Here is a 10559-nt window from a genome sequence, read left to right on the forward strand (position 1 = left end):
GCTCAAGTAGCAAACCTCCCATCAATGGACTTGATTCATTGTCTGTAGAATTATTGTTATATGGAGTGCAGACAAACCCCCCAAATCCCTGAGGGAATTGATGGTGCAATGGTTGGGCAGCACAGCAGAGAGGCAGCATGTTAACATGTCAGCGCGGCAGGATCAGCCGTTAAAATCTCTGTATCCAGGGGAGGCAGGGGTCGGAAAAGCAGAGGCTGTTGCAAATGGGAGTGGAGGTGGTGTGGCAGAGCGGGGCTGAAAGGCTGTGGGAGGCAGGAGTGGCACAGCAGGAGTGAGGCGCCTCGGCAGAGCTGGGAAAGAACCCACAAGTGGAAGAGCAGCAGGGCCGGCTCCAGGCACCCAAGCTGGTGCTTGGGGCGGCACCTGGAGGGGGGCGGCGCGGCGCTCCGGCCGCCGGGGAGAGCGGGGCCACAGCCAGGGCTCGCCGCCCTCTCGCCGCCCTGCCCCCGGCGCTCTGGCCGCCGGGGTCGGGGGGGAGAGCCGAGCCCCCGCCGGGGCTCGCTGCCCTCCTCCCAGGGCTCCGGCCGCCCTCCCCTCTGGCGCCCTCCCCCCGGCCGTCGGGGGGAGAGCGGAGCCCCCGCGGTGGGGCGGGGCGGCCGGAGGCTTTTTTGCCTGGGGCGGCAAAAAAGCCAGAGCCGGCCCTGAAGAGCAGAAGGGCTGCTGGTCAGGAGCGAGGTGCAATGGGCAGAGGTGTGAGCTATCCCAGAGCTGCTGGAGGCTATGCCAGCCCCAGGGGATGCCAGCTACATCTGTCTTTGCAATCCTTTAACATTCATGTGATCATGTAGATTGTACAGCCCAGAGGGCCTCCTGGTGTGGCAGCAATATGCAAAGGACATCTGAAGGGGCTTGAGCAAGTGGGTTAGGCTCTGCTGTTTGGGGCCCCCAGAAAGATCCCCAGGAGCTCTTCATGCTCCCTCCAAAACAGCAGCTCCCTCTCAGACACCCAGCTCACAGCCCGCCAGACGCCTTGCCTGCACCATCCGTAATGCTGGGGCCCTGCCGAAGAAGCTCCCCCAGTTCCAAGGGGCTTGTGAAGAACCCCGGCCGGCTCCGATGAGGGTATGGCATTGGCGTACTTGTCAGCAGTGATTTTTTTTTTTTTTTTGGAAGAACATAAGAACGGCCATACTGGGTCAGACCAAAGGTCCATCTAGCCCAGTATCCTGTCTTCTGACAGTGACCAATGCCAGGTGCCCCAGAGGGAATGAACAGAACAGGTAATCATCAAGTGATCCATCCTGTCGCCCATTCCCAGCTTCTGGCAAACAGAGGCTAGGGACACCATCCCTGCCCAGCCTGGCTAACAGTCATTGATGACCTATCCTCCATGAACTTATCTAGATTTTTTTTAACACTGTTATAGTCTTGGCCTTCACAACGTCCTCTGGCAAGGAGTTCCACACACAGCTTGACTACATTGTGCGAAAGAATACTTCCTTTTGTTTCTTTTAAATCTGCTGCCTAGTAATTTCATTTGGTGGCCCCTAGTTCTTGTGTTATGAGAAGGAGTAAGTAACACTTCCTTATTTACTTTCTCCACACCAGTCATGATTTTATAGACCTCTGTCATATCCCCCCTTAGTCGTCTCTTTTCCAAGCTGAAAAGTCCCAGATTTATTAATCTCTCCTCATACAGAAGTCATTCCATATCCCTTATCATTTCTGTTGCCCTTTTCTGGACCTTTTCCAATTCCAATATAAGACAGGGGTGAAGGATGGTGTACGATGAGGGGGTTGGGAATCAGGACTCCCAGTTTCTATTCCTGGTTCTGCCGCTGACTGGCTGAGTGACTCTGCTCAGTGTCCTCCTCTGTAAAAGATTACGGTGATGACACTCATAGGCGCTAACTTTCCCTGGTGCCAGTGGGTGCTCGTGTCTCCCTGGCCCCGCCCCCATTCCAACCCTTTCCCCAAAGTCCCTGCCCCAACTCCGCCCCCTCCCTGCCCCTATTGGAACCCTTCCCCAAATCCCCGGCCCCGCCTCTTCCCCGTGCGCGCTGCGTTTCCCCTCTTCTCCCCTCCCTCCCAGCGCTTGCTGCGCGAAACAGCTGTTTCATGGCGCAAGCGCTGGGAGGGAGGGGGGGGAAGCGGGCACGCAGCGCGCTCAGGGGAGGAGGCAGAGGCGGAGGTGAGCTAGGGCATGGGGGCGGGGCGGGGAGCTGCAGGTGGGTGCTCAGCTCCCACCAATTTTTCCCCATTGGTGTTCCAGCCCCTGAACACCCACGGAGTCGGCGCCTGATGACGACACTGGCAACCTGTCTCACCAGGGTGTTAAGACAGTTAATTCCTGTGGCTTACCTAGCGGTACCAATTAGTGCAGGGGCAGATATGTTAACTGTTAGTCCCTCCCCTGACTTTGTAAAGAGCTTTGACATCTGCAGGTGGAAAGGGCTCAGTATGATTGTTCATTAGGGGCTGTAGCATCCTAAATCTTAGCGTGGAAGCAATGTCTGGGAAACCCTAGTAAACAATAGGGACCTACACAACCTACATCAGCAACATGAGGAGGACACAAAACAATCTCAATCCTCCCCCCCCGAAGGATGTGTGTCGAGGAGGACACAATTCCCCAGCCCTGCCTCTTGCCTTCTCGAAACTGAACCCAGTTTGGGCAGTCTCCATTGCTGTGACAGGATGCATGACGGCAGCTGGCCCCTAAGGCAGGCAGGGTCCTTTGTATATGCTCAGTGGCTTTCAGCGCTGAGAGCAAAGCCATGCAGTAACTCACTGAGAGCAGATTTAATTCATTGTGGGTTTGTTTCAAAGCTGAGTCACGGGGTCTCGTGGCACTACATGTCCGAGAGGATGGCAGGTGGGATGAGCGTGGGTGACAGGCCGGCTGGGAGCCTTCTGTGGTAATTCACAGCGAGGGAGCCCCTCTGCTCCAACTTGCAGTGTTGTTACTCCTGTATGATCACCCCCTGCTTTCTCAGTGCTCTGCTAATAAAGAGGGGCAGGGTTTCTCTGGCTACTCTGGCCTCCATCAGAGCCCCCTCTGTGACCTCTCTTCTCCCTTCTTTTTTCCCCTCTTTCTTTTCTAGGATGACCCCAATGCTCCCCACAAACTGCAGGACTCTCTGAAATCCTGCATGAAAGAAGAGGAATCATTTAATATTCAGAACTCCATGTCGCCCAAGCATGATAATGGGAAGGGCGAACAGGATGAGTCCGGTGTGAACTGTCTGCAGAACAACTTGACATGAAGGAAACTGAGAGGAGGAGAGAGAGAGAGAGCACACTCCATTTCCTATTGTACAACTCTCATTTCTAGTAACTGTTTGTTATATTTTTTCCCCCTGGCTCCATGGCATGCTTTGGTGTATTTTGTACAGAGAAAAAATAATACAAAAGAAGAATCAAAATGCTGTTCAGATGAATTGTGTCCATTGGGTTGTCTGGTATGTGCTCTGTCTGTATATTGCTTGGGTTAGTTCCACGGCTGTGATTTCTAAACCTTTGCTGTTACTCAACTGACTTTTTTTGTACTTTTACCCAACTTTTTTTGAAATACGAGTTAAAAACAAAAAAAAGAAAGATCTTGAAATAAAACATTTTTTTAAAGTTAAGCCACGCGGTTGCCTGTTGCTGTTGTGTGAGTGCGCCGGATTGTAGTCCCTGGCTCAGAGATGGAAAAGGTCAAATAGGTCATTGATAGGCCAAGATCGACTCCTGTTTCCAAGGGGCTGCCCATTTCAGCGCTCAGCAAGTGTTGATTACTCATCGCAAACAACCATTGTTGTAAATTTAGCCCTTGGTGCTATTTGCATATCGATCATGATAGCTGTGAATATATTTGTAAATATTCGCCAAATGGATTATGGGTGATAACCCGCACCCGTCCCTAGATCCAGCACAAAGTCTGTGTAGCACTGAAGTCCTCAAAGTAGTGGTGCATTGACCTTGAATTGCACCCAATTTGAAAAAACCTTAGCGCATGGATTGGCAGGGAGCTGTTCACCGCGTCTTGTTGCTATCCATTAGTCATGGGCTGTGCTAACCCAGTCAAGTCACATTATATGGTTTCTGCCCCTTACTGGCGGACTGAAGCATGTTAAACAGAATAACAAATAGCAGCTAATGTCCAGCCAAATGGTACTGTCTGACATCCTGCTGGGGTGTTGATTGCTGATTCAAACAGAGCAGCTCCCCCTGCAGAATTTCCAACACAACTTCCTAATGCCACCTGTGGAGGGCTCCCCGCAGCTGGCGAGGATCCTGGGGAAATGTTGTTTAGAAGGGGGTAACTTCCAGAAGTCCTTACTCAGGAAAAGCTCTCGTTGGCGTCAATGGGATTTGGCCTGTGGGGCTTGCTTGGTTTGCCTAATAATGCCAGGGTGAAACTGAGTCAGAGCCTCAAGTCACTCCAGTGCAAGGTGGGGGCCGTATTGCAGCGTTACACTGTCCATCTTGGTAAGGTTGAGAGTGTGTTTGTGATGGCACTGGGAGCTTCGCCCTGCATAAAGCCTTCCGGATAAGGTATGTGGAGGAGAAGCGCACGCTCTCATACTACCGCTGCCGTGTCAAGCCATTTCCCATATTCGCCACTGTCATCAGCTGCTGGGGTGGGGAGGGGAGAGAAGGCTGGATGAAGAATGATACCAGGCCGGTGCTGATGAAACACTGCCGGGAAGGCAATCATGCTACACTTCACTGCGCGCTACGGCCTTGGGCACGCCAGGTGCAGCTAGAGAAGCAATGGGGAGGGAAATTCAAATGACACAGGGGACCCTGAGCCGAGTCAGTTCTCTTGCCCCTTCCACAATGGAGTCAGTCATACAGACGATGACTCCAAAGCCCTCGCTCCAGCAATAACCCCCTTCTCCTTCCGCCTGCTGTTGCAGGTAATTGGGCCTAGAGGATACACCCGGCTGGTCCAAAAACCCCCATCAGTGCTATCAAGGTAGGAAACTTCATGCCCAGGCGCAAGGCCATTGGAATCTTCTTAAGCACGGTGAGGGGTGAAGTGTCAGGACAAACTGACAAATTTTAGATGCCTCAACCTTTAGGTGGCCAACTTCAGACGCCCGCAGGGGCTGATTTCAGAAGTGCTGAGCGCCCAGAGCTCTCCCTGCAGTCAGTGGAAGGTAGGCACTTAAGTAGCCCATGCTGTAGCCTTCAAAATTATTTCTCTCTCACTCCTGCCACACTCAGTACCTCTCTCATGCTCACTCCATAGATCCCTGGGCCCCCACTTGTCTTTTGTGCGGCTGCTGTGCTGCCCCCTTACCTACTGGAGGCCTGCAGCCAGCCCTCTGCCTTATTTTGAGGCAGTTCTCTGGCCTGAGTCATACAGGTGGTCAGACTAGATGATCACAATGATCCCCGCGGGCCTTGGAATCTGTGAAGCTATGCTGTGAGGGGTCCAGTAGCTGTTAGGTGTGCTCAGAGCATGCCTAAAGGATCAGACCCTGCTGGCAAGATGGATATTCCTCCGACTAATTTGAGAATTCTGTGGAGGGGCCTTGGCATATGCTAGGACGCTCAGTGGCTCGTTAGTAGTGGGATGGTGTCAGGATTTAGGCAGTTTTATGGATGCTGGCCAGCGGAAACTTAGACATCTATGGGACTAGAAGGCTGCTGAATGCCTAAATGGGGGACTTAGGTGCCTAAGGAGGTAACGAGACACCTCAATACCTTTGAAGATGCCTCAAGGTGGTCATCTAAAATCAGAGGCTGCTTTCTGTAAATGCCAAGAATAATTTGAATCCTGAACGTGACGCCCTTACTAATCCAGATGAGCGCTAGGTAAGCGTTTGTTGTTGTGTGAAGTACTATGTACAGTGACGATGCCCTGTTGCTAGATTTTTTGTTACTTTTTGAAACTATTATAACAAATTTTTATTAGTCCTAAATACTTTTCTCTCAAACTAATCTTCAGCGAGAGAGAGAGAAAAAGTGCATAACTATTTGCCCCAAGCCCACTAGTTAGGTCAATGTCACAGTCTATTCCAGTGATAGTCGAGTGGTTCCAGACAGCCACTCACAATCTTCTAACGTTGCCAAACCATTACGTAAAAAGAAATTTTAAAACAAATGGAATTTATACTGCTGAGTGCCTAATCGTTACATTTCAATTATTAACGTCCTAGTTTCCTCCCCCGGATTAAGTCCAGGGCATTAGGCAAATGGTTGCTCCTGGATTTTTCACCCTGTTGATGCTGAAGGAATTCAATCACTTGAGCAGGATAATGAAACGGAACCATGTTGCCTGGTATTGCGAAATGGTGATGTACATAATGTCCCTTAGGTGCACTGTGGTGTACAAATAAGGAAGACAAGGTCCCTGCTCCCTAGAGCTTGCAGGCTACATTAGCCAGAGGATGTGACAAGAAGACTGACATCAGGCCATAGTACCTAGGGGAGAGGAAAGCGGCTGTTGGTTATCACTACTGGACATAGAAACCAGACTCAACAGTGCGGGACAAAAAGAGAATATTTCCACCGACTCAGGCTTCTGGCCTGTAGATCCCTTTCTGACTTGCCTTGACCTGCCTAGCTGCTCTGTTAATGCCTCCCCATATTGACCACTCACTTGCTCTCTGCCAACATCCCCAGCCATCACTGTCCGTGGGTCACTTCGCTCTTCAACGGACTAGGGCTTTCTTGCATGAAAACCTCTCGCAAAAATCAGCCAAATTTCTACCTTCGCCTTCCAGTCCCACCTGAGGCCTCAGTCCTGCCACGTTACCTGCAACGCTTGTCATAGATAGGCAGGTGGGGCTGGATCCACTGAAATCAGTGGCAGTCTTTCCATTGACTCCACTGGGCTTTGGATCGGGCCCATGGTGAGCAGAGACCTTAGCGTACAGTGACTGACTTAGTTCACCTCAGTCTCTCCCCCTTATTCGTTTGTTTCCGGCACCCGTTGTATATTGTCCTAACCTAGTCTGTGAGCTCACTGGGGCAGAGAGTATCTTTTTACCGCTGACTGTACAGCGCCCTGCACAATGGGGCTGAGGGGCTCTGTTCTTTGATTCTCCTAAGTGCTACTGTAATACAATTAAGGAGTAGCAATATATTGACCTGGTCTGTGGGGCTTACCCACATAGTGAAGCTACTCTTCAGCATTTCAATATGTGACTCCTATAAACAAACCCTCCAAGCCAACTTCTGCTCTCAGTTACAATGGAGAAGTCACAGGAGTTACTCTGGAATAACACAGTGCAAGTGAGAGCAGGATTTCACCGAATACTTTTTTAATCAGACGGTACTGTCTGACGTATTCTGATTGTGTTGGTAACAACTCTGTGGCTCAGGTTGCATTGAGATTTGCACTTAAATCAGCACTAAAAGCGCAGGGTTACACACCTTAATGGTTGAACTTCGTCTTCCAAACTCGGCATAATGACTCTTCAGAGGACAATTGCAACTGGCATTATTCCTTGCTGTGTATGGTTTGCATTGGAGCGATATGCAATGTAACAACCCTAATTCAAAGTTCACACAGGTGGGGTTTTTTTGTAGGAGCTGACTACAGACGGTCCCAATCCTGCCATTTTTGCTTAAGCAGACCTCCTATTAACTTCAGTGACTTTGCACCAGATTCTGTTCTCACTTACATGGGTGTAAATCAAGACTAACTCCATTTGTTTCAACAGCATTATTCCAGATTTGTGCTAGAGTTACTGAGATCAGAATCTGGCTTTCTGTGTGAGCAGGGACAGCATGATCAAGCCCAACATTTGCAAAGATCTTTCTCCCAGCTGTGGGGAAAGCGAAACTATGCCTGCTGCTCAGTACCATTCTCCAAGTGACTGCCCAGATCTATTGGTTTCTCCTAGAGGAGGAATTCATCCTCAAGCCAAGCCTAATATATCCTTCAGAGAGAGAAAAATAAGCAATTAGCACACCATTAGAAAAATGTCATGTGTTAAGGATGGAAGCCTGCAAGCCAATCCCTCCAAGTCAGATAAAAGAAGTAAAACAATATTTCACCATATTTCCCCTGGGTGCATAAACAGGGGAGTCTTGAGTTGAAGCAGAGAAGTTATTTTGCCTCTGTATCTTACCACTGGTGCTACTGCTGCCCGAATACTGTGTCCTGTTTTGGTGTCCACAATTCAAGAAGTATGTTGATAAACTGCAGAGTGTTCAGAGCAGAGCCGTGAGAATGGGTAACGGATTAGAACCCCTGCCTTATAGTGATAGATTCAAGGAGCAAAATCTATTCAGTTTAACAGAGGGGTGACTTGATCGCAGTCTGTAAGTACCCACATGGGGCACAGCTAGTTGCTAGTGGGCTCTTCAGTCTAGCAGACAAAGGTCTAACAAGATCCAATGGCGGGAAGTAGAAGCTAGAAAGATTTCACAGTGAGGGTAATTAACCCTTGGAACAATTGACCAAGGGTTGTGGTGGAGTCTCCATCACTGGCAATTTTTAAATAAGACTGGGATGTTTTTCTTAAAGATCTGCTTTAATCCAAACAGGAATGAGTTCCTGAAAGTTCTCTGGCCTGTGTTACGCAGGAAGTCAGATTAGATGATCACAATGGTCCCTTCTGGCTTTACAACTGCCACTAGTTAATCCCTCGGCAAACCACTCCAGGAGGTAAGTACAGTGCTAAGCCAGGTTACAGGCCAACTGACAGAGAGGTTGCATGACTCACCCGAACCTGCACATCAAGTCAGTGGAAGAGCTGGGCTTGAACACCAGGATTTCCTGGCCCCAGTACATAGTACACAGTACATAGTTCACCATGCTCCCGCTCCAGCTAAACTTGACTGCACTTTCCTGTGATCTCAAACCAGTACCTGGCTCGGCGGGAACTTCCAAAGAACTCTCCCATTTGCCCTTCACGCACTTAAGGGGTTGACAAGGTATACAGCAGGTACGATGCTAACCGTCCCCTGAGTGTGTGTGAAAGAATCCACCATCTGGCTGTATTTATATGTTAAGCGGGCATGTCCCTCTGGAGCGCATTTGTAAGCGTATACACAGGTAGCTCCAGCGTTACTCACAGCTGACTTATCCTGTCCTTATCTCTCTGCGATCTCTTCTATACTAGTTCTTATGCCATCCACATCCCCATAGTATTTGAGCACCTGCAATGAGGGTCTTTCAGAAACACAGTCCGCTCACTTTGCTGCCACCCACATTTAGAGGAGTTATCAGAGCGAGGCGCTGTGGATTTGGCTACCCAGATGATTCAGTTTTGCAGGAGAGGGAAAATCTTCCTTTGCAGGGGAAAACCAGGGAGTATATGAGCCCCAGTAGCCAGAGGGACCCACTCTGTCCCTGCTTCCCTGGGAAGCCCTAAGGAGATTTCCAGTGCTTAGTTTGTGCCAGGGCTTGCAAGGTCTGAGCCCTGGCACCTCTAGGCTCGGCATGTCATAGCCCGGGCACTGCTGGGCTTGCCACATCAGTTATGAAAGTAAAAAAATTGCGTGAGCCCCAGCACCTCTTTCATTACAAATTAAGCACTGGAGATTTCCCACTTGGTAGCTGGGCTGCCATCACCATTTGGCTCGGAGAAAGAAAGGAAATTAGCATTTCTGCCTTCGCTTTTTGAATTTGTTTGTTTAGCGGTTGGTCAGCCTTCCAGCAGCCCGCTGGCTCAGCCCTCATTAATCATGGTCTGAGCCGTTGCCCTCCTCCCAGACAGCCGCTGCTCTCAGCACCTTTGTGAGACTTCCAGGGCTTCTGGTGGGAAACGGTTTCAACTGTAATTGACCTTCACATTGGAGACGGCATGACCCATTTTTTATTCCTTTTCCTCTGGCTGCTATTTGGCTGCTCAGAAAGCAGCTCAGGCTGTAACAAGCATAGAAAATAGAGCCGATAGCAAAAACCAAACAGCACCTGTGCCTCACCTACCCATCTGTTTGAGTGCACTCTTAGTCCAGTACACTCCAGAGGTTCGATGCAGAGGATATGAGTAAGGGGGTATAAATGGTTGTGAAGCTAAGACCCAAATTCTGTCCGTTGTTACACCCATGCATGCCCATGGACTTCAGTGGGTTACGTGGGTGTAACTGAGTGGAGAAGCCAGGCTGGAGTATATGAGTAAATCTAAGGGTGTCCATGTTCATGTAACCAACCTGTTAAGATGTAAATTACTTCATCTTGGGGTTCCCCATGACAATTCTAGTCTATTCTGTTCAGTTCTATTCTAGCTAGGTTCTGATACTGCGCCTATCAATGTAGTATCTGAGCCACTAAGTTACCCATTCCATCCAGATACATGGAGTTTGATTGTTTTCCCAGAAGGGAGACAAACTTCTTTTGCTTGCATACTCCTTGTACCTGCCTAGACCCAAAGGTGTGGTAATACATGACTGGGAGCCAGGAGCTCCAATCCCATCTTTTGCACACATTCCCTCTGGGGCCTTGGGCAAGTCACTTTGCCGCTCTGTGCCTCAGTTTCCCCATGTGTATAATGAGGTTGATGAACCTTTTCTAGCTGATGTGAGGGATAATGTTTATAAAGTGCTTTGCTAATTATTACCTACAAAGTTTTCTGTAGCCTCAGGTTTAATGCTCCAGTGTATCTGCTATCAATAACGGAGGGAAAAAGAGAGATAAGAGCAGGTCTTGT

General features: G+C 49.6%; 1 protein-coding gene across 1 annotated transcript in view; it reads left to right on the forward strand.

Annotated features, from left to right (window-relative positions):
• The window catches only part of CSPG5 (chondroitin sulfate proteoglycan 5), a 37656-nt gene extending 34095 nt beyond the window's left edge, over window positions 1-3561 (forward strand). Inside the window, exon 5 of the mRNA XM_026652098.1 lies at window positions 3066-3561. Coding sequence (XP_026507883.1) covers window positions 3066-3227 — 162 coding nt within the window. The 3' untranslated portion in view covers window positions 3228-3561. The remainder of the gene's footprint in view (window positions 1-3065) is intronic.
• Window positions 3562-10559: the final 6998 nt, after the last annotated feature.

The sequence above is a fragment of the Terrapene carolina genome, unplaced genomic scaffold (assembly GCF_002925995.2).
Source record: "Terrapene carolina triunguis isolate 2854851 unplaced genomic scaffold, T_m_triunguis-2.0 Scaffold111, whole genome shotgun sequence".
NCBI classification, from domain to species: domain Eukaryota; kingdom Metazoa; phylum Chordata; order Testudines; family Emydidae; genus Terrapene; species Terrapene triunguis.